The 24562-nt window shown below is 39.5% G+C and overlaps 1 protein-coding gene across 1 annotated transcript in view; it reads left to right on the top strand.

Moving 5' to 3' along the window:
• The window catches only part of LOC103055975 (zinc metalloproteinase-disintegrin-like NaMP), a 40212-nt gene that overhangs the window by 5988 nt on the left and 9662 nt on the right, over positions 1-24562 (top strand). The window contains exons 5-18 of the mRNA XM_088151898.1: positions 3686-3762; positions 4435-4630; positions 6229-6291; positions 8294-8365; positions 9180-9349; positions 10998-11082; positions 12811-12941; positions 17868-18045; positions 18990-19079; positions 20268-20463; positions 21428-21530; positions 22633-22792; positions 23400-23480; positions 24249-24327. Of these exons, the coding sequence (XP_088008024.1) occupies positions 3686-3762; positions 4435-4630; positions 6229-6291; positions 8294-8365; positions 9180-9349; positions 10998-11082; positions 12811-12941; positions 17868-18045; positions 18990-19079; positions 20268-20463; positions 21428-21530; positions 22633-22792; positions 23400-23480; positions 24249-24327 (1681 nt within the window). The remainder of the gene's footprint in view (positions 1-3685; positions 3763-4434; positions 4631-6228; positions 6292-8293; positions 8366-9179; positions 9350-10997; positions 11083-12810; positions 12942-17867; positions 18046-18989; positions 19080-20267; positions 20464-21427; positions 21531-22632; positions 22793-23399; positions 23481-24248; positions 24328-24562) is intronic.

Below are 24562 nucleotides of genomic sequence, written 5' to 3'. Positions count from 1 at the left end.
TTCATGTACCAGACGAGGCTCCTCAAACAAGAAGGTCTGTAAATCTATGAGGTGTCTAATACTGAACATGTTCTGCATCTGGATGCCTGGATTGTTAAAACCCTTTCTCTTTTACTCACTGAATTAGTAGGGCAGTATTCCAATCAACCAGTTTTTTCCTACTGATTGAAAACAAATATGTTGGGGGGGGAGTGAGCCCAACAAATAGGTTTATTGCAAGAATGAGAGATCTCAGTCTTATAGGGTCTACTTTGCTTTTTAAACTAGATTCAACTGATCAGTGCAAAATCATTTGTTTTGGATATTTTGGATTCAATAGTGATAGGAATTCACTTTGCTTTTCTATGGAAATCCATTCTATGTGTCTCATGCTAAAAGGAGTCAGAGCTTATGGCTCCCCCCGCCACTACAATATCACAGCCCTGACGCTTCCTGGAGTCCTTGGCCAAATCCCCCCAGACTGATCCAAAAGTGCACCCTGTGTCTCCAAAAATTGCCTACTCCTGGCTTAACAACTTCAAAGATTGTACAAACTGCTGCACTTTTTCCTACTTAGTGTGTAATAGAAATCTCCTGATTTTAATTTTCACATTGGTGCTGCTTCCAGGAGGTGCTAGGAATCAAAATTCAACACTGCTTGGAATCTCCCAGAGTACATGGGCATCCTGAGCATAGTGTTAGTGTTGCATAATTATGCCTCTGTTGTATGTTTCTGAAAGCTTTCATTGCGTGGGCTCAAGGAAACGATCCTGTAATTGATATCATAAGTAAATGTGGAACTTTTCCTACATTATGATAACATTTCAGAATGCAGGACAATCAGCAGGTCTGAAAGTTTGTTCTGCAAATCCTGTGGTGCAGCACTAGAGTTGACCTCCAGGAAGAGAAGTTTGGTGAGAAAAAGGCTTGTAACTTGAACAGAACATTTTATATTCCTTTGTTGATTGTCTGCCCTTTTCCAGAAGTTCTTAGCTTTTGCCATCAATGGTGCTCCCCCTGCAGTGATAATCTGCTCTTCCAAATAGCCAAGAATTATTATGTATAAAACACATTTGTTTGAAATTCAATGTCTTTTGGCATTTGTGTACTGCACGTGACATTTCTCTTTGTTATAGACATTCACTTCCTTCCGTAGATTCAGAACAGTTCAAACCCAGTTCTATTTGAGAACAAGCATTTGCAGGCCATATCTATCTCACTTTCAATCAGCACTGATTTTCGTACACTTGAAGTTCAATTTCTGTGGGAGGAGGACAAGCATTTGCAGGCCATATCTCACTTACAATCGGCACCGATTTTGCTCCACCTTAAGTTCAATTTCTGTGAGAGGACACTTAACCTTTTTTGGGACTGGGTGGCTTTGTGCTTGCTCAGAGATCTCAGCTTTGGAGCCTTATCACTTGGGGAATAGGTTTTGCTCTCTGCACCTCAAGGCGAACCTTACAGATGCCTCCCCACCTCAATGTTACTGATCAGTTAAAGAGTGCAGGGCTTGGTGGGGAGAAATGGTAGCAGTGGCAGCAGCGAGGGAGGCTCTTTTGAAGGTGGAATAGCACCCACCTGTTGGGTCAGTACTAGGGCTACAAGTCCTGGGCTGAAAAAATGTAGATGACCACTAGATGTCAGCAGTGAGATGGAGTTTTCTGTATTGCTTTGGTGCTACCTAGTAGTGATCCTAGTCAGAGAGTCGTAATATAAATATGGCCATGTCAACTAAAATGATGTGACGGAGTCATTGCTATGAAGACAGTTCCAGATTATTTCCTTTGGTCTGTGAAAATCAGGAATTGAATTAAAAATACAACAAAACTGTGTCATGTTCCTTTTCCTTTTTCAAGCATCTGTCTGTAGGAGTTCATCCCACATCCCTTTTCAACATGTCCAAAGAGCTTTCTGTTTTTATCCCTTCTTCATGATGATATCTGTTTTGCACAAGGCAGTTCTCTTAAAGAATTCCAAGAACTTTGGAAGGAAATGGCAGCAGCCAATTAAATGTAACAAGACTGTTAAGAGCGCAGCAGGATATGAACCAAGAAGATCTTGGTGCTGCAAAACAAGCTAAAGAACCTCATTTAAATTAAAATGAGGGAACACCTGTTTTGGGTCCTTAACTGTGCATGGACTATGCTGGAAAGAGAGTTGATTTAAAAAAAACAACAACTTGTATAATAAAATTCTGTGGGTGCCCCATCAATTCCAGTATGATGGGATTCTGAATGGCTTTAAGCCTGAAGAGCTTTTATCCTGCCTGTGTCAATGCTCTATTACATCAGTAACCATGCTCTGAACAATGGTTATTAGTACATTTTATTGATGATTATTTGTATGTCGTGTCTTCCTGGCAGCTGAAAAGCAGGAAGTTTTAAAATAGTAGAGCATAGTTAATTATCAGCTTCCAAACAGTACTCCAGAGCAAGCAGATCTGCGAGAAGTGTTGAAGTTCCAGCAGCTGGCCAGGAACGGTGGATGAAGTTTCTGATCTTGAAGACACTTTGGGGTCATTGGGTGGAATTAACTGGCAGTAGATAAACTCCACATGAAACATAATTTCTACTCTGGTTTCTCTTCAGATCATATAAATCTTTCGCCTATCGATGGGATTTTTATCCACAGGATGCAGAGAGATGGGTGTAAATAGCTCTAAAAGGGGATCCTTCAGATTAATGATATATCTGTTGGTGTAGAGAGCAAAGACCTTGATAACAAATATGCAGGAACCGTTACCTAGACAAACGGGGTGGGAAATTATTGAACAGGGAAAGTGAGGCCTTTGATGGCGAATGTGGAAGATTTGAAAGTGCCACACTGGTGCATCAGATAGGGACTGAAGCCTTCATTTCATTTCCCTTTAGTTTCTTTTCATGCATTTTTTTTTAATTTGAATCTCCAAGTACTTTACATGCCTATATACCAGCACCTCCTCGTTAGTAAATTTAAATCCATGTGTAAAATTAGAGCTCAACTATTTTTTTTTTACAGAATACTTTTTATGGGAAATTTTTTGAGATTTTTTTTTTATGGCCTCAGCCCAGAAAACATTTCCCCATCCAGGAATGATGGCGTCAGAATTCTTGAAATCTGGAGGATCCCATATTCCCTAGTTCTGCAGTAGTAGTAGTAGTAGTACAGAATGAGAGTGTGCATCTTCCGTAGAAACAATCTGATGGTGACATTAAAAAGGAGTAGTTGCCTTGATCCAGGAATTTGCAGCACCAGGAAGAACGAAAGCATGGAATGGGGTTAGATTCCGGCAGGTTGTCCAGAGAGTATGGCGAAGAAAAATGAAGCTGGCAGCTACAAGGGTGCAATCAAAGCTCTGCCTGTTCTTTGTTGCATCGTAATGGTGCCACCAACTTGAGTTTTTCGACAATACCCTGTGGATTCCCCTGGGTTCAGGTTATGCAGCCCAAAGTTCTCCCATGTAAGCTCCATTGAAAGGTTCAGTGATTTGGGAGCACGCTTGTGCAGTGACACTTGCTTTTATGGAGACTTGTGTTGATCCTGTGTTCATCTTGGAGAAATCAATACGAGACAGGTTTTCTGTCCCCCTGACTCAAAATATTCTGGACTGGTTTCTGTCTTCCTCGTTACTTCATGTATGTTGTGGAATACATTGGAACTGTACTCCTGCTCACCAAATCACACTCCACACTTTGCCCAGTGCAGTTCTCTTGCCTCTCTACAGGATCACTGCTACTATGATGGTCGCATCCAGAATGATACTGGCTCGACTGCAAGCATCAGCGCGTGCCATGGCTTGAAGTAAGAGAGAGTCTTGTCTTTTACTTTTTTTTATCAAGAATGAAGATGTTGCTATTATTATTGCTCTTGAAGATGTCACAGTTAAACAGTAGAACATGAGTTTTTCATGCAAATTAGTTGGGTTCTATCCTAGACATCTGCAGAATTAAGAAAGACTTTAGTTGGATACCAAGAAGAACTGCTGCCAGCTAGTAGAGACAGGATGGAGCTAAATCATTTATGTCTAAAGTAGCTTGCAAGCCCTTGTCCCCTTTGTATATAGGAGGTGATATTACAAGGAAAGAAGATAAGTAGAAGTTGCCAGATTGGGCACTTTGCTAGAAGGTTTATAGGAGGGAAATATATGGTTAATAGCACATACAGTATTTCACCCCTGTGAAATAAAGACATGCATGAAAACTGTTTGAATCTTAAGACTTAAACTATCTCCTTACAAATATTGTACAGATATTTCGTCATTGTATTGAGAATATGGTGTCTCCTGTATTATTCTGATCATAGCTGTACCTTTGAGAAGCAGGATAAAATGATAGGAATGCTGGGGAAAGAAAATAAGTCTCAGGGAGTTTTAAAGAGGGATTGAAAAAGAGAGGAGATGTTGGCTTGGTTAGTTAAAACTGGTTATCCACCTCTGATGACTCTGTTGAAAAAGAGTCTACAATTCTTTTACAGAGGGTATTTCAAGAGCGATGGTGAGAAGTATCTTATTGAACCCTTGAAGCTCTCAGACAGTGAAGCCCATGCAGTCTTCAAATATGAAAGTCTAGAAAAAGAGGATGAAACCCCCAAAATTTGTGGGGTAACCAACACTACTTGGGAATCAGATGACCCCATCAAAAGGACCTCTCGGATAAGCACAAGTGCTGAAGTAAGTCTCATATTAGAACCTCAAGCATATACCATGGTTTGAGAACAAGGGTTCATTTACTTGTTTCTAAATTGTAGAGTAAAAGAGAAATCCTCTAGGAGCGCTTAGAAAGAATTCATAGGAGAGGAACCCTCATTCTCAAACACTATTCAGGCCATGCCGTCCGAGACAGAATATGGAAACCAGATGAACAGAAAAACATACCCCAGGTTTATCGCATTTTCTACGGCCATGCAAAGCTTACTTTGGAGATTTGGGTTCAAAACTGATTTAATTGAGTCTCTAAATCATCTCTACTTTCTGAATTGGTTTAGAAACTTTAATCAGATTATCAAACCGGATCCCTCTTTTATCCATGCAAAGAAGACTCGGGACAGGGGGACAAACTGGTCTGAAATATTGATTCAAAGTGCTTTAAACTTGACTCAGTTTTCCAATTTGATGTGAATCATCAAACTGGATTGAAGCAATGATTTGAATCAAAACTGACAAACTGAATCTGGTCACAGATGATCCTCATAGTCGTAATGTTTTCCTTCTCTATCGGAGGCAGAAAAAGTTGAAGACAAAACGGTCCGTCCAAAATCCCAGACATGGTTCCTTCCTTCCTCTGGTGGCAGAGGTTGAAACTGGCTGAAACATATCCAGAAGTTCAAAACCCCAAGTTCTTCAGCTGAAATATGATGTACTTGGAATAATGGCTGTTGTTGCAGTGCAAATACCAAAATGCAAGTGCAGATTCCAGAAATGACTATGAAATCTGCTGCTTGCCCACTGACCTGATGCTTGGTTTCACTCTTTCTGGCACTGAGCATGAAACTGAGCAAACTCAGGGAGGCAGTGAAGGACCGGAAGGCCTGGCGCAATATGGTTCATGGGGTCACAGAGAGTCGGACACGACTTAACGTCTAAACAACAACAAAAATTGTTGGCACATCGAGATTGTTTTTTCTCTGTCTTTGTTTGGATATTGTGATGTCATTGCAAGGAAGGAGATCTAATTGGTTACAGAGGATGAGGATATCACCATGTTTGTTACATAATTGGTTGGGATCCTTTGAGAAAGGGAAGGAAAAGTGAGAAGGTCACAGGAGCAGCAGAAATTTTGATGGGCTCAAAAATAGGTCAAATAAGTGATTTCTTTACTTGCTTGTTCTTATCCCTGTTAGATTCTATGGAAAGCTAGGTATCCATATACAGATTTATCTCTAAATATAGGCATCATAAAATTTTCAAAATGGGTGCAGTTGGAAACAAGTGCCACACAAAATTATATACAAAGAAAGTGATTCATGACACTAGAAACTTCTTTTTAAGGGTTAGGGTTTGAGGGTTAGGGTTTTTTAAGGGTTAGCTTTTGTTTCTGCTTGACAATTCATTTCCTAATGTACCTCTTGCTGAGATTTCTCTAAGTGCTAAAGTTTTAGCAAGCTCTCTTCTTATAAATGTCTTCTTCAAAGAGCCAGTATTTCTGAAAGTTCAAGTACTTTGACCAGGGAGTAAAACAAGCAGTTTTCTGATTATCTGATCGCACAACCTTCCTGTTGGCTGCAGGAGGCAACATGTGTAAACAATCTTCTGTTTACTGTTCGGTTTAGAAAGAGGAATACTTGAAGGCCAAAAAATATGTTGAACTTTACGTAGCTGTAGACAACAGAATGGTAAGTTTCCTAGATGTCATTCCATTTTCTTTTTGCATTGCACATAAAATTTTGTTTCTGCTTTTTTTAATGTGGACATTCTTGAAGACATTACCAAACACAACATTCTAACTGGATTTTATCTTAAAGGGTTCTTTATAATGTACTTTGATAATGTTATTTGACCCAACCAGTATTTACAACGTAAGAGATGTGTGAAATTTAACTATACTCTATCCTGCATATTTGTCCTTCCTGGACTCAATCTAAATTTTAATAATAGTTTCTCCAGAAATGTCAGATCAGGAAGTTGAAGTTAGTTAACATGGAGAAGAGTATATGAGATTTTGAAATAGAGAAAAGAGCTAAGGAGAACCATCACACGCCTCTTCTCCCTGGGCAATCAACCTTCCCAAATCCAGAGCAAATTTAATGAGGAGAATTTTGAGTTAATTAGTGGGTGGGTGGGCAACTCTGTAGTATGTTTCGGTTTCCTGTATTTTCTCATTTATTTCAAAACGGTTAAATTCAGTTTGTTGAACTTGCACTGAAATATAAATATATACTTTGGCATCCATGCCTCCCAACATACTTTTTTGTTTCGACTTCTGCTTGACACAGTTTTTGCAAATATGTTTCTCGAATAGAAAACATTTTATTTTTATGAATATATGCATTTGAAATTGATTTCCTTCATATGTATGTGTGCATGTATGAATTTCAACTTAACTGAATTTCAGTTAAGAAATTAGTTCAAGAAGTCAAAATTACTTAGTGTAATTTTCATACTCCAATGAAAATTAAATAAATGTATCCCTTACCACTGGCTCTAATACATTCTAGCCTTTGGGTAAAAGACAAGTAAGAGCCACATTTGGCTTGTCCAACCTCATTTGCAGCAATGCAGCAGTTGTGGAAAAATAACACCTGGGGCCTCTTTGAAGATGTGCACATTTTTTCCCAGCAAAATAAAAGTATGTTCATGATCTCAAAAGGAGTCCATGAATAAAGCTATCTCCCAGATACCAGTCTGAGCTTCCCCTTTTAGCACTATTACAAAAGGGAACATCTTATGCAAATTCTTTTCAGGTAAATTCGTCTCAGGTTGATGTCATTTAAATTCAGTTTCTTCCTCCTCAGCAGTCTGACTACAATGACATTGTATTTCCATATAAAGTTATTTACTGCAAAAGTGTAAGTTCGTTATTGTGCTATAAAATAACTATCCGTGTGAAAATGAAAAATGAAATTTTGTTAATTCGATTATTTTTCACCAAAACTCACAGAGTCTGCAAATTTGCAAACAGTCCTTTACCTGCTATTCACTTAGTTTAATGGTGCTCATTCCACCCAACATTGCTCAGTCAGCACTATGATTTCAAAACAGTTTCACATTTCTTTCTCGCATTGGGATGGAGAAAGCTGGCATAAAAGATAATTTGTAAAAGCGTGGCTGCCTGTGTGATACTCTGTGAGAATGACCTTGGGAGGCAGGAAGAAGAGCCGCAGGCCAGACAGTGGTCAGACAAGAGGCTGCTGGGTCTGCAGGAGGAATGGGGAAGGGGCCAACGTCTCAGAAGGGACCCTCCCTAGTTTTTTGGGCTGTAAAGATGGAGGGGAGAGATTCGCTTCTGACTTGCACGATTCTGTTAATGTAGCCTTACTATAATGTTAGAGCTAGTGTAGTGAAGAACAATTCTCTTGCACTTCCCAAGAAAATATAGCATCCAATTAAGGAAAGCTTTTAAATAGGATGACCAACATTTTCTTCAACAAGGAAGAAAATGATGTGCGGTTCTGAAAAGCTAATAATGTGAATATATTGATGGCAAAAATGCAGGTTAAAAAATCAGCACAAAAGATATGATTGCTTGGATATAAAATTATAATTTATTTTTTGTCTGAATAAAAAGTTTACTGATTTTTAGGTCTCTCCCTTTCCCTCACATGTTCTTTCTCCTTCTCCTTCAATCCCTTCATCCCAAAATTATGGTCTCTACTTAACATTTTGTCTTTCCTGTAGTTCAGGAAGTACGGCTACAACATGACTCATGTAAAGACAAGAGTATTTCAAATGGTCAACCATATGAATGTGGTAAGAGGACATGGCAAAGGTTATTTCCCTTTATGGGTTTGAAAAAACAACCCCCACCACCCAGATTTTCTCTGGCTGTGTTCACACAACAAGCTTAATCAGGTGAAGAGACCCTGGAGATGCACTCCCACAAGCATGCTAACTTTTGTGGCTTTGAGTGCAGTGAACCCAGGTCATTTGGTAAGCTTGTGATCCAGTGTGTAAGGCAATCCCAGAAAATGGGTTAATTCAGTAACCAGGTTAATAAGCAAATTATGTGAATATAGCCGCTGTGTTGGAAGAACGTAAGTCCAAAACTGTTGCATGAATTCAATCAGTGAATCTGTAGCCTGATGCTTTCAGGGCTGTGGTTATTGTTCTGAACTTGGAGATTAGAAAGAAATGGATCAATAATGCTAATCTAAACTAAACTGATTAGTGAACATGTTCCCTGAAAAGAAAGCAGGAGAGAGGAACCCAGACTGTGGCACTTAGGAGGAAGTTTAATCCACTCATCTTGTACCGCTTCCCTCCTATTAGCCTTGTTTACCATCTTCAAAGTTGATAACCAGCTAAAATCAGGGAGGCAACAGGAGGATCAGCGGGTCAAATCTCCCTCTAGTCCTCCTCCTCTTCTGTCTCTTGAATAAAGAGAATAATCACCTGGTTCTTCTTTATCATTTTACTTCTCCTGCTTAATAAATTATTATTATTCCCAAGTATATTCCATTCCACATGCATTTGGAGGCCAATGTCAGTTGCCTTTTAGTCCTGAAATGTTTCTCAAGGTTTACTTGTGTTTGAGTTTCTGATCGATGCTGTGTCCACCCCACAGCTTTACAAAGTTTTAAATATTCACGTAGCATTGATTGGCCTAGAAATTTGGTGTGACGAAGATAAGATTGTGGTCAATTCATCAGCCGGCATCACTTTGGATCGCTTTTCAGAGTGGAGGCAGTCAGTTCTGCTGAAGCGCAAAAGGAATGATAATGCTCAATTGCTCACGTATGTCTCACTGCGGGGAAAGGGAATGGGGGTGGGCAGGAGTGGAGGAATATGGGAACGTTTAGTGCTGGCGCAGAACGTCTGGTCAGTGCTGCCTGTTTTAAACCACGTGTGCACACTTTTTCTGCATCAAAGCCAACCATTTTTTCTTAGCAGAGAGCTAGTTTTGAGAGTGGCCAAAAACTCAGCTTGATTTTATTTCACCTGGATTTAAAATTGAAACTTAGATTATGACCCTGCCATGAATTTCCTAATTTTCCTCTTCTATCAATTAAACATTCTGTTTTGGTGACAACTTTAAAGTGTTTCTGGATGTCAAAACATTAGAAGACAGAGACTGTGTACCAGAGGCCTCTGATTGAGTGTTTCTGGTTTAGAAGTCACAAAAAATTTTTTTGGCATCCTCAGGATGATATCCTGAGATGTAAGAATAAAGCAGGCACTGACAATCTCCCCATTTTTAATATTTACCAATGATGAGATGATTTTCCAGGAAGCATCATTTTCTCCAACAGCTCTCAGAATGAAACTTCAAGTATAAAAATGAAGCAGGCCAAGTCAGTTGATACCCAAGAAGAATTATGAACCTAATTTATAGGAATATTTGAACTAAATTGGCAGAAATCTCCATTTATTCACTTACAAGTTGCAAAAACAGATATCAGACATACTGCCTCTTCTCACCCCCACCCCCATGGTATCTTCTCATTAGTTTGTTCCTTCTCATCAGTTTGGTTGTATTCACACAAGCCCTTTTAATCTGATTAACTGATGTTTTGGTTCACATTCTGCACCAAATCATAAACGAAATGAACAGGTGCATTTACACAACAGTTAAACCAAAAGTAAAGTAAAATAATACTTTATTTTTATAAAATAAAATCTAATCTTGGGTAACACTTGTGGTTAGTAGGTTGTATGAATGCATCCGCTAGATCTTAATGTGGCCTGGTTAAAGATGCTGTGTGAGTTCAGCCTATACAGTGTATTGTTATATAATCTCATGAGTGGGAAATTGGCATGTTTAGTGGCTGACATCTAAAATCTATTGGACACATGCACTGATAATTGTGTTGCAAGCAATCCTACAGGATATGGGCATAACCAGTGAGTCTTAAGGAATATGTTAGGGACTAGATGGAGGACAGATCAAACGTGGAAAGGGGAGTATAAAAACCACATTTTTGAAAATGCCATCCATTTCATTTTTCCCACACATGTTGATTTGTTCTATCACTCAGCCACCTTTTCTAAGCTCATCTAGTTTGTAATACTGCCATAACTAAATTGATAGAAGAAACCTGATTATCAAAGACACCTGCATTTGGGGTTTTCACAATACATGGAATGTAAATTAACCTAATGGGCTGGATTCACACAACATGCTAACCTCCCTTCCCAACCTAAGCAAGGTTAACACCAGCTAAGCTTAGTGTATAGTGCAAATGTATCCTGGATGTGTTTAACAGACCCAGTTAAAAGGCTTGTGTGAGCACAGCCTAAATTGAATCTTAACTTCCTGTAAGCTGGCATTAACTGAGGATGGAGCTAGGGGCTTTGCAAAAAGCCATAGGGGATTGCATATGCCCCCGGGGTACAGATTGTGCTCCCACATTCTACAGATTGTATCCCCCCTTCTTTCTTACAGGGATATTGACTTCACTGGACCAACTGTAGGATTGGCTTATGTGGGAACCATGTGCAGTTCTAGCCATTCGGTGGGAGTTGTTCAGGTTGGTGGAAAGGATACCTGTTACCTCTTTGTAGGCAATGAAAACTTATATACAGGCATAACTATGGAGTCCTTGGGGTTCTCTGAGCTTGGTTGTTTTCTTGCAAACACTTCATTACCCAGCTAGGTAACAGAACTAGAATGGGATGGGGTTTGCTCTCTGTTTATATACTGTGGCAGGCTCTGCCAGTGTTGGTGGGGTTGGGGTATTATTTACTGCTTGCTTGTGTGCCCTGGACTGAGCAAACACTGTGTAGCACAGATAGGCAGAAGACTGGCAGAGCACATCCATGAACACCAACTAGCAGTCAGAAGACATGATGAAAACTCCTTAACCTCACAACACATGGACAGATATAACCATAGTTTTAACTGGGAAACTGTCAGCATTTTAGACCAAGCTAGATCCAAAAATGCAAGGGAATTCTTGGAAGCTTGGTATTCAGACAAGGCAGCAGTCAATAGACATATAGAGATAAACAGCATCTACACACTATTCAAAAGAGACAATAGAAGACAAAGGACAGAACATCTCCTCACCAGCAATCATCACCCGATAAACAGAGGTTACCACCAGGCACACAATCAAGCAGTGAACAATACCCTAATCAAGGAACTACTAGAGGAGCAAAACAAAACCCCCACCCCCACCAGCACTGGCAGGGCATGCCACAGTATATAAACACAGAGCAAACCCCATCCCATTTTGGAGCAAACTGAAGGTGTTACCTAGCCAGGTAATGAAATGTTTGCAAGAAAAGAACCAAGCTCAGAGAACCCGAAGGACCCCACAGTTCAACCCTGAGCCACACATATTCACCTCTATTGGTACAGGTATACGTTTATTACAAATAAAGACTCTTCTTGGTTTTGATCCACATCAGTTTCATACGTATTTATTTACAAATTTGACATTGCCAGTTTATGCCGCAATTGATGGAATTTCTGCACAATGCATTGTAGATATGTAGAACAAGCCTTTTATATGCCTGAACTATATTTTGCAGGTCAGGAGGAGTCAAAGGAAAAGTGTGTTCTAATCTGCAAATCAGCTACAGCAGGTCAAATCACGTTACAATACTTCCAGACAATGCTTCTGAACAAAATTACAAACACGAATCATCTTTCTTTCATTCCAAGAAAGTTAGGATCTAGATTGCGAATACGGCTGAATTACTGTACATGGAGAAAATGAGATAATTCCAAATCTGTTCTTTTTTTTAAACACGCACAAAAAAGCTCCAGTACTTTAAGATCCTGGAAGAAAACCATGTTGATTAAGATGTTGCTATACCTTTCATGAAAAACATTATCTTAGCTGTGTTAGAAGGAAGCCACATGGAAGTTAAAAAGTTTTGCTCCTTAATAAGTAGATTTAGGATTGTGGTAGTATAGGGTAACCCATAGTCTGTTTGCTCAAGAAAGTCTCATTTTTATTCAGAAAGAAGGATCAACTCTCCCTTAAGTCTGTTTAGGACTGCAGCTTTGATTCCAGAAGGCTGGAAATGGGCATGTGTGAATATTCGGAAAATGCCAGCCTGTAGCAAAAGGCGCTGAGAAGTTTTTGGACTGAAGTTGCACGTAGGTTTTAGTAACTAAATAAATGCCAATGGATGCATAGGTTTTGTTCTTTTCCTATGCTGTAACTGCAGGGCTCAGTGCTAGTAACTGAATTTACTTTCGGTTTCTTGGCTCACTAACAATAGACAAAGTGTTCTCTTTTGTTCAGGATCACGACAGCAGCCCACTTACTGTTGGGGCTACAATGGCCCATGAGATGGGCCATAATTTTGGCATGAATCATGACAAAAGCTCCTGTACCTGTAGGTCTGCCCCATGCATTATGAGTGACATGATCAGGTAAGGGTTCTGGAGGTTTCAGCAAACCCGTTAATATCTTCCAAATGAAGTTATTTTTAAATGGTTGCAATTCATTGTCAAATGAAGTATGCTGAGAGCTTATGAAAATGAAATGATCAGGGAGTTACAGAAGAGTGGTGTTTGGACAAAGGAGTGCCACTGTACTGTGTCTAATTAAAATGTCTCTTTTTTGAAATGTAGAATTGCTCTCAACAACTGAATAGCCATCATTCAGTGTCTTCCTCTAAAGCACATTTTAAAGAAATAGCACAGGAGGTGCAGTAGAAGAAACCTAATATTAATAACTGTGATGGATGAAACAGGAAGCCAAGTTAGACATTTAAGGCCTTCCTAAAGCAGGATGGGAGAAAGTAATTCTGAACCATCCAACTGCAGGAGGAGAAAGATGAAGTACATCTTTTAGGTGTGCTTGCTTTCAGCTGAACATTGCAAATGTTTTACAGAGGTTCCCCCCTCCCACCCTTTTTCAAGGTGGGAGACATGTCATGTCTCTCCCCTATATTGCAGTCTGCCGAAATCAACAGGTAGCAACGTATTTTTTTGCTGTTCCATGTCTAGTTTTGCTTTACTGAAGGGAAGGGAAGGGAAGGGAAGGGAAGGGAAGGGAAGGGAAGGGAAGGGAAGGGAAGGGAAGTCTTCTCAGGAATTGTCCTACTGCAAAACTCCCCGTGATCTTTTGTGTAAGACTTTTGCATAGCTTTAGCAAATGTGCCACCTGTTGAGAAATTTCTGATTTCTTCTGCAAAAGCCCTAGGACTTTGTTGCCTCATCTTTTATGCAGCGGCCACAAGGTCAGGAAGCTTGTTCTGGAGAATGCTACGCAGCCTTTCCTGTCCTTACTGAAGGATTTCTGTGCGTCATGCTCACTTTTTACACTTCTTGGCATTTTGCACAGAAGGCCTTGCTTAGACAACATCTTTGCTCAATAAACACCCCCAATGGGTCTGGTGCACCTCTGAGCTTGAAAGAAGCCCATGTTGTCCACTCAGTGGCCACCAGCAGGTGGTCTTTGGGTTCTTGCTTTCACCCACTAACCTGAGTGTCAGCGATGACTCCTAATGGTTTGCATTAGGAAGGTGCTCGGGTGGGCTTCTGTTACAGCGCTTGCTCCTCTTTAAGTAGCACTCTCAAAATTCAGTGGCAAGCTGCTGATGTTATGACCATTTCAGCAAAAGAAGTCAAATAAGTATATTAAGTCTCCATTTGCCTTAAAAAATCCATTTGTTTTAAAAAGGACCACCCCCAAAAAGAAGAAAAGAAAAAGAGGGCCAAAATTCCACTGTTCTCCCTTTAATGATATTATCGCCACACCTTCTTTGCCCTGTCAGCAATGTCACTGTGTCATTTCCAGACTCCCTCTTCCTTTTTTTAAATATGATTTTTATTAAAGCTTTTTAAAGAGAAGATAAAAACTAATATAAAGTAAGGAAGAAAAGAGAAAGCAAAGAGAAAGCAAAAAGTGCAAGAAAAGAAAAAAAGGTGAAGAAAAATAGAAAAGAAAAGATACGAAGTGCCTTCTGACATTCTTCACAGCAGTTATAAGTACAATTATATTTTAAACTCTCAAGTTACATCATATTACTCTTCTTTCTATAATCTATCCAATCTAATCATCAAAACTATAAATCATACGTTCATTTTTTTTTTTCATTTTGAAAAAGTCCATAAGAGGTTTCCAGTTGCCAATAAATGTAGATAGTGTCTTTTCTCTAATCAAAGAAATTAATATATTCTCCCAATTGTTCTGGGATTGTTCTAAATCTTAAGCAAAGTTCTTTTTCTCTCTGTTTCAGTATTGCCAAGTTATCCAAATCTTTCTCCATCTTTCTATTTATAACTTCTGTCTTATTTTCCCAAACTTCCACTTTGTTAGTAATTTGTTTTAAGTCTGCAGCCAGTTGCCCTACAGATTCTACAATCTTCTTACCTTCTTTCTGGTCTTTTTTATCCCTGCAAATTTAACCATTGGTGTCCTCTTTTACCAAATTCTTCAAGCATTTTCAGCAAAAAGTCTGATGAAATGCTGTTATCTGTAAGTTGTTCTAATGAACCTCTCTGTTCTTGCCCCAATTTGTCAGCTTTCCTTGTCATTGCCATGGTGAGAAAGTATGTCACTTTCTACGATGAAAATAAAAGGCAGGGTTTTCCTTTGTTTTTCTGATTTGCTTTCCTCTACCTTTAACATTTTAGTCCCAATTAGCTCTCCATAGTTGCAGTCTCACAGTTTAGCCCATATTACCCTTATCTTGATTTGTAAAATCCACCAATTATCTTCTGTCTTTAATAATAAACAATCAGCATTCCCATGAAGGTCCATTCTGTTAGTCTAATTAGTTTTGCTATTTTTTTTTAATGATTAAAGTGTACACACACACACTAATACAAAACTAAAAGACCTACAAATGAAAAAAGAAAGAAAGAAAGGGAAGAAAGAAAGAGAGAAAGAAACATAAAGGATGACTTCGCCCTCCCTCCAAACAAGTATATGCATTAACAGTAACTTAACACCTCTAATATTATTGAAGAAAGCCCTCTTCATGCCCTTTCTCATCCCTAAACAATAACCAAATTATAAAAAATATTCAACAATCAGTCTAATCTGCAAAAGCATTAAGAGTACCAATTAAAAACATATATTTTAAGCTTAAATAAATAGGTCTATTTTGCAATTTAACTTCTAAATTTTTTCTAAAAAGTAAAACCTAAAAGATCTCTCCCCATAAGCATACAAAAGACCAATAATATATATATTTTAAACTAAACCAAATAAATCGTTTTTACAGGCATAAACATCATCTTACAGTCCTGGTCAGAAAAAGAAAATTCAATATTAACTATCAAAACATAGACAATTTAATTCTGATCTGATAAGTCCACTTTGAATTCCTTTCTCTTCTTTTTGACAGACTCAGTCTTCAGTCTCTTCTCCAAATAAAACCCCAGATAGTAATCTCTTATTCTTTTCCTGTCTATTTTCAGAAAAGGTTTCAGAGATTTGGTGTTTTCCTTCTGTGGGTTCAAAATTGGGTAACTCTCAAAGCCTCAGAGTAACTCTTCTGATCCATTACAGCTTATGTCTCCATACCATTCTCATAATCAAGCAACTTTGAGCCCATCTTCAGATCCACAGGATCTTTTTCCATATCTTCCATCTCTCTCTTATAATCTGGAATTTCTTTAAAGTCCATTTTAAAGTCTTTATTCAAGTCATCCTCAACTTCTATTTTATCCAATGAAATCTTGTCGTCTTCTAGAACCTCTCTTAGTCCCAATTTTAGAAATAGTTTCTGGACACACTGATTCCAAACAGCTAACAATTCTTCTTTGAAAGAAGGATACTCCTCCATTGTGTTAAAAGATATCTTTTTCTTTAATTGCACTCTGGTTCTCTAACTAACTTACAAAGCTCAGTCTTATCTGGTGTTTATTTTCAGAAGCAAAACTTTCCCAAGACAGAAATCCTTGCAGCTAAATCCAAAATCACTTGCTGTATTTTCTTAGGCATTTAAAACAATCCTTTAAAAAGGTGTTTCAAAACCATCTAGCCTCTTGACGGTCCCCAGTGAGCATTCTTTTGCTGTTTCCAAATGTTAAAACATTTCTTTTTGAGCTTTAAACTTACTTTAATCTTTTTCCCAAGATAGAAGGAAATTCTCTCGGTGTACAGCAACTTGCCCTTCAGGAGGTTTTTAATTGTCAGGTAAATCAAACGAATAGGCCGTTTGCAATGTTAATTAAAAGAGGAAGTGAAAGCAAGTCTAGCGTCCATTTGAATGCTCAGCACTGCGGCGTGGGCTCAGTCTGTTTCTCTCAACTCCCACCCACTGGAGATGGCTAGTTTGCAATCTCTCCACAGTAAGCCTCTGTAAGGAGTGCCTGTGGGTGATCCTGTAATCTCCTTTATCTGGATGTGATTCTGAAGAGCTCAACCAATTGCCAGCCCTCTAATTATCACAGGTGCTGGCTCCACAAGCAGGGAGCCATATTCAATCTGCCTTTTCCTCCTGGAAGTCTAATTTTACTATTTTCAAAGGCACTTTTGTCAGAACAAGAAAATATTCTGGTTTTTTTTTAAAATTATTGTTTCCTTTATCGGTTTAAAACTTCCTTGGATCAGAATTTGTTAAGCTTTTTGCTTTTAAATTAAAACCCTTTAAGATAGGTTTTTTCCCCCCCCTCCTCTTAATTTCAAAAAGCCGGTACTCACCAAGAGTCTTTGATCTTCACTGCCATTCAGAATGTCTCTCTTAGGTTGTAAAGTGATTAAGTTGTACAGTGATTAAGAAATTGAGGCTTTTGCTGGTCAAAATGCCCATTAAATGCGGCATTGTAGTTAAAAGCGCATTGTAAATCCCTCAGCTCCCAAGCCGTTCAACTCATGATCCACCATAAGAAACTCAATTCCTGTAGTCAACTCACAAGGAGCAGCTGTTCCAGAGTGCAAATGCGTGATCACAAAGATTTTTCCATATCTCTGGAAGATTTTATCAGCCCGAAACTATGCCCCCCTCATGGAGCTGCTCACAGGAATATCTAACTCACCATCAGTCCTCACCTGGAAGCCTCCAGATTCCCCTTCCACATGGAGGCTGAGTGAAAATGAAAGATAGCCCACGTGACACAAGAAGTAGCTTAACCAACTATTATCCCATGGAGCTCTCAGTGCAAATTCATTTTGTTCAAAAAGAAAAGAAAGCTAGTGGAATTAAAACTGAGGGAGAAGAATCTGGGGGGAAGATCAAGGAGTACAAATAGATTTCTTAGCTACTTGGTTAGCCTTAGAGAAAAATCACAGGATTTGTTCTTTAGCCATCCCTGTTCCATCTTATATGTTTTTGCAATGAATTCTGTCCCTTGTCCAAAGATGGATGATGTCATGGTCTGTGTATCGTTTCATCTTTACAGCTATAAAACTCCCCAGCATTTCAGCTCTTGTAGTCTCCAGGATTATGAGAAGTATATCATGGACCGAACCCCACTATGCATTATCAACAGGCCCTTGAGCAAAGAAATTGTTGCAACCCCAGTCTGTGGGAACGACTTTGTGGAGGGGGGAGAAGAATGTGACTGTGGCTCTCCAAAGGTATGTTTTATGAACATGGGTGGTTCCAAGAAATTTCTCAAAAATGGGAATGGTTGCACAATCATCTAGAGGAATGGAGAACTGATATCTCACTACTGTTTTAGGAAGGCAAAGCATTTTTAGGAATGGGTGATTCACCACTCCAAGAAACATCCTTCCCCACTGAAAACCCCTACTTTGTTGACATGACCATATCATCTATCCCACTATTGTCTTGAGTGCTCCCTCCCAGAACTTGTGATCTTCAGTCTCTGCTCTAGAGAATGGATTCTACTCTCTAATAGTAATTTGACACAGTAACAGTAGTTTAGCAAGTGTTCTCCTTATATTGTTAAATGGTGTCAATACACGTGTAATGGCCTGTGGAAATGTCCTTGAGAGACAGGAGGAGGAGGAGCAGACTAGGCAACGGTCAGATAAGAGGCAGCTTGGCCCGGAGAAGCAATGGGGAATGTTAAACACCTCAGAACCCCCTCCTCCCAGTTTCATGGAGCATAGAGGTAAGGGGGAAGAGATGTAATTTCAGGCTTGCAAGAGTCCATTACTGTAATGTTACAATAAAGGCATTGTTAGTACTCATGGTTAGTGCTTCTCTGGACTACCTCATCGTGAGTAGAAAATCCCTCATGAATAAGCAAAGAATGTGGGTTGCAGGTTATGTGGGTTTCATGATTAGGAAGTGCAGATGTTTTTATTTGTTTTATTCTTAGCACAGGAAATACAAAGATAAGTATGTGTCACATAGGCATGCCATCATCTGTTTGTAGTACTCGGGCTGCCTTCAGCACGCTATTAGTCACATTAATCTGCTAGCACAAGCCCTTAAGATGAAACCCATTGCAGGAATGTCCTTTTCCTTGTGAGTTTCTCTCTTCAAAGTAGACCACCTAAAAGAGATTAAGCAGAAAAGCCTATAAACTCCTGCGATAATTCTTGGTTCTCAGGACTGTAAAAATGAGTGCTGCGAAGCTGCAACTTGTACGCTGAAACCTGGTGCAAAGTGTGGATATGGCCAGTGTTGTGAGAATTGCCAGGTAAGTCTTGCTTATTGTTAACAGTAGGAGAGATTTTACCCTGCTATTTATTAGCCAAATGAAAATGTAATATCTCTTGGGTGCTTGCTGTGATCAAAAACATGTTAACCCTATTCCCATCCCTTCTTCCAGTTTATTTGACCCTTATGAACATGTCCATGTGGAGCACATTTTAGCAAAACTTCAGCACTGCATTGTCTCAGTCTAAAATACATTCCTTTGGCATGTTGATTCACTTCTGCGGAGATAATATATATCCTTCTGTGACTGCGTTTGCGTGAAAACCCAGTTTAAATAAGGGTGGGCAATGTTTGAGATTGGTGCCCTAACTCAACTTCCTGGCTTTCTGGAAGGTTTTAAGAGGCCATCTGGTGATGCTGTGATATTCCAAAGGACGGTTTTTGGCCCTTTGTTTTTTTCTCTGAAACTTTTAGGGTAGAAACAGGTGCAAGAGACCTCTGGAAGTCATTCCCACCCTTCAGTCCCTACCCTCTCCCCAAAGCCCTAAATTCAACTCTTTTGGTAGCACATTCTGGAGTTGCCCATTCCTTCTATATGGGATCCCAATTGAATCTATACTAAACGTTTTGAGCAGAGTGGCCCAAAACATTTTGTTATTTCCATCTTCCTATCACAAGTCAAGATGGAGAGCACCAGAAAGCAGCCAAGTTTTTTTTCACCACATGAGACAGAAAATTCTATGAATGCTTTTCCCCATACAAGGAAATAAAAATATATCATGCAGAAGTTCAGCAATTAGCTTTTTGCTGCTTTTTCAGGATAGTCAGAATGATTTTCATTGACAGCTATCTCACTCTACTTGATGGTCAGGCCACCCCTGCTATTGAGGTCATCAACCTCCAGCAGAAGACAAAATTATAATTATGGAATATTATGGTATATTATAGCAAGTATATTTTTTGCAACATGTAGCGCTTCTGTTTCAGGAATATAGCCTTTCGTGCCAATCATTTTCTCATAGCAAGTAAGATAGATGGGACTTCTAAGCACTACACACAATATCTTAAGACCTGGAGCCAATTTGTAGCATGGCAGGGATGCCTTGCTTGGTAACCCTCATGACAGATGAAGAGGAGGCTTGAAATGTATTGAAAATCATGGCTGTGGCTCTTTGATCTCCACTGTTAAAGAGTGATAACTGGGAGGATTTTTTGTTTCCACCCACAGCTTAGGCGAGCAGGAGCGGTATGCCGGGCTGCAAAGCACGACTGTGACTTGCCTGAATTGTGCACTGGCCAGTCTCCTCAATGTCCCATGGATCGCTTCCGCATGAATGGGCACCCATGCCAAAACAACATGGGCTACTGCTACATGGGGAAGTGCCCCACCTTGGCAAACCAATGTACTGCTCTCTGGGGGCCAGGTAAGTCAATCTTAGGATTTCAGAAGAGCGGCATTGAAAAGGATTAAGTCATTCTCACTGATCAAAGATACGTCCTCCTTTCTACCCATAGTAAATCATCATTCCATTTCTGTTCTATTAGAGATGGAATAATTAGAGATGGAATAATGTAGTGGGTTGTGGATGGACAAAGATCTGGGTCAGTATATTTGTGTGTGTGTGTATATGTGTGTGTATGTATATGTGTGTGTATGTATGTATGCATGTATGTATGCATGCATGTGTGTATGTGTGTGTGTGTGTATGTGTGTATGTGTGTATATATCTATCTATCTATATAGATATAGATATATCAGTAAACAGCATAAAACGGTGTAAAACTCCAAAGAATGAAATTGCTCAGTCTTTTGCAAGTTTCTTGGTAGAAAAATCCAGCTGTATTCAAAGAGGCCTATGCCCAGGAAAGTGTCTAGATACCATTAAAGTTTCTTTACTCATCTGAACTTTTATGAACCAATGTATACATCAGCTTTCTGCAACTTGGGCATTTCCTAGTGTGTAGACTTCAATTCCTAGAGTTCTTGGTAAGGGCTACTCTGCCTGAAGAATTCTGGGAACTGGACACATATCTGGAGGATAACCAGGTTGGAGAATGATGACATAGAGGAATGAATTTGGGATTTGAATTCAAATTCTACTACAGCCATTGATTTACCAAGTAGTCTTGTGCAAGTTGCATAACAGTGCCTTCAGCCTTGTGTCCATAAAAGTGGAATAAGCAACTTTATTGCAACACTGTTTGGGCTATTGAATGCCTTATGCATAATGAGGATTAGATAAATAACTGGTTACAAATACCAATTTTAAGAAGTGAATATTAACTACACATATTCCTAAGTCCTTTGAGATATCTTCAGCCATTCTTTATCCTGCTGGCCTGTTACAAACTCAGGTGTTTGTCTTGGTTCCCCCCTCCCTACTACAGGTGCAAAAGTGGCTGCAGATTCATGTTTTACAATCAACCGGAAAGGGGTTTATTACGGCCACTGCCGAAAGGCAAATGGCACATACATCCCATGTAAACGAAAGTAAGCAATTCAAATTATTTCCTGCTCTGAAGCTGATGTCATGTAAGGGTAATATGAGAAAGATTTCCAGGTTGACATCTGTGGGAACGTGATTCTGTCACCTTGCTAAACCAACAGAAACATGAGCCAATTTCTGACTGGCTAATTGTCCTGCGTTTTCCATCTTGGGTTACAAGATGGAGCAAAAGTGGGATATAAATGGAGTGCCATGAGAATAGAAGTGCTGTGAGAAGATTGGGTGAGAAAGTATAACGAACCTTTCTCTCTGGACTTTTGCTACCCAGCAATACTTTGTTTAACTGCATGTGACTGAATCAGCCCCGTTTGTCTGAGATCATGAATTGCACTCAGCCATAAACCATAACTTACAAACCACAATGGCTGGTTTAACCACATGTTAAACTAAAATCAAGCAACAAGCCACATTATCTTTTAGTGATATGTGTAAATCCAGATTCTGCCTCTCGCTCATACACACACACAGACCCTTGTGCCATTTTTCCTACTAAAACATGGGCAGTCCTTGTTTTATACATCCCTATTTAAATCTGAATTCCTTTTTTCTCCTATCTTTCCTAAACTGAAAGGGAAGAACTGCCATTTTTCAGGGCAATTTCCCTCTCTAATGTTTAATGCAGCTGCCCCTGACCTTTAGATTTCAGCTGGCATCATCCTGGTCATCCACTGGTCAGAGATGATGGGAATTGTAGGCTGGGAATCTGGAAAAACCAAGGTGGGGAAATCCACTTTATCAGTTATCCAGGTGGATAAGGGACACATTCCCTGCTCTAAAGATAAGAAACCAGACCCAAACTATCCTGACTCTCAAAAGCAGGGAAATCATGTGAGCTTGTTGCAGATACAGGAACTGTGTTTCCCTATTTTTTCAAATCTTGATACACCTCTTGAGATTTTTCAATTATCTGTTAGACAACCCAGTTCATTTTGAGGCTGAGCACACTTCTGGTCATCCATCTCTACTTTTTTAAAAAAGACGTTAAGGTTAATCCAAGAACAACTGATGTTTGCCGATGAGGGAGGAAACAGACCTCTCATTGATCCATTCTTTTTAATAAGAAGGAATTGGCTGTTTCCTTTTCAGGGATCTAAAATGTGGCAAGTTATACTGCACAGGTGGGTCAAGGATGCCTTCAGCTGGAAGCCTGGTGTCATTTGATACATGCAAAGGCAGCATTCCAAAGTATAAAAATGAAAAAGATGTTGGAATGGTTGATCCTGGAACAAAATGTGCAGAAGGAATGGTTAGTAAAGATTAACTCTAATTTTTGTGCTGTAAGGTCTGATTCCCAGGCTGTTAGTAAAATAATTTTGCAATGGATCTTACTGAAAGCTACTTTAGATTTTCTGTGTAGAAGAAGAAGAATCCATCTAGCCTTCTTTTTATTTTTGATTTGTTTTGTTAGTTTTTCCTTCAAGCAACAACAACAACAACAAAAAATCAGGTGAATGTCCAGGGCTGTTTGTTTCTTCTAAGAACAAAATGCCTGGCATTCTCATAGCATTGTGCTTCTCCCTTGAAGCACTTTCCTGGCAGACCATCAAGAGGTGGTCCTTTCTCTTAACCTGCAGGTATCTCCATAGGGAAGATGGAAGAGAGATGAGAAAATCAGGGCAAGAGCTGGTTGTGACCTAAAGGTCACCCGTTCAAAGAAGCCATTTAGAAGTGCTGAAGCCATCCCAAAGCTTATTTGAAAGCATCAGGAATCACTTCCTCCTATCTTGTTATACAGTATGGAACCTCAAAGTAGTTTACTGAGTATCCTGGTTTTGTTCTAGGGAATGACAGGCTTCAGCTGAATGAGAAAGTGCTGTCTTGCTCTTTTGATAACCTCAAAATTTGCCTTTCAGGTGTGCAGCAATGGGCAGTGTGTTGAGATAGAGATGGCCTACAGATCTACCAACTGTTCCAACAAATGCAAAGGACACTCTGTAAGAATTACACATTCTGGCTAAGGAATGCTACATGCGCTTTAGCGGGCTTTAAGACTGTTCTGCTTAGAGATAGGGCTCGGGAGAGCTTCCTCTGTTAAGCACGTACGCTTGGCCGTTTCACCTTTTCCTTTGCAGTATTCTCTGCTCCTCTTTCTTCTTTTAGTCTTTTCCAATGTGCTCTTTGTTTCATTTGCTCCTCTTGCCACACCCTTTCTAGAATAATGCATATGTTGATCCCTGAAAATAAGCCACGCTTTCTTTTTATACTGGCATAAATCTGAAGCAGCTGCAAATAATCCATTAGAGTTTATTTGTAAATATATTTCGGATGATATTTACTGTACATCTATATCTAAATAAATCTCAAAGCTTGACTTAGTCCTTCTCAGACTGCTGTCCTGCTCAAGTGCGCTGACCACAGCTCTCATACTAACCAAAGAAGAGTGCCCTGCTGTTGTTAGGCTTAGTCTTATGACTCAGCCTAGCACCAGATTGAAGAATAGTGACTTGGCTGTTCAGATAGTCTTTGGGACTGCATCCTGAACAGCACCTTTGGTAGGAACTCTTCATTTCTTTTTCTCTGTCAGATGCTTTGGGGGGGTTTCCATCTTTTTATCTGTCTAATTTGGTTCAGATTTTAAACATAGTTTTATGGTTCAATACTCTCTGGCTGCTTTGGACTTCATAAACATGCAGAGGAAATGTTGACTGCTTCTTTCCCCTTTATCTGCTCTGAAGCCCAATTCTTGGTCTGTGCTGTCCTAGGTATGTGACCACGAACTGCAGTGCCAGTGTGAAGAAGGATGGGCGCCACCTCACTGTAATGACCCCACAGCAAATAGATGTGAGTTAATTCAGGGGGGCACAGAATTTGCATCACAACTAGAGGTTATTTTGTCCCTGGGATGAGTGGAATGTCCTAATAACATTTGCCACCAAATCTCCAAAGGCTAATTCTGGGCATTTTGGAGGTCTTTCTTTTCTCAGTGGATTTTCTCGGTGGATTTCTCAGTGGATTTTATAGCAAATGTACCCCTGTATGATTTCTTCATCAGTAAGCAAGAAATGGTGGAGGGAAC

This window comes from Python bivittatus, unplaced genomic scaffold (genome assembly GCF_059951505.1).
Source record: "Python bivittatus isolate LINGU-HERP-01145 unplaced genomic scaffold, Pbiv_v1 ctg000680_np1212, whole genome shotgun sequence".
In the NCBI taxonomy this organism is placed as follows: Eukaryota; Metazoa; Chordata; class Lepidosauria; order Squamata; family Pythonidae; genus Python; species Python bivittatus.
The sequence above is the reverse complement of the archived record's forward strand: the minus strand, read 5'-3'. Positions and strand labels throughout refer to the sequence as shown.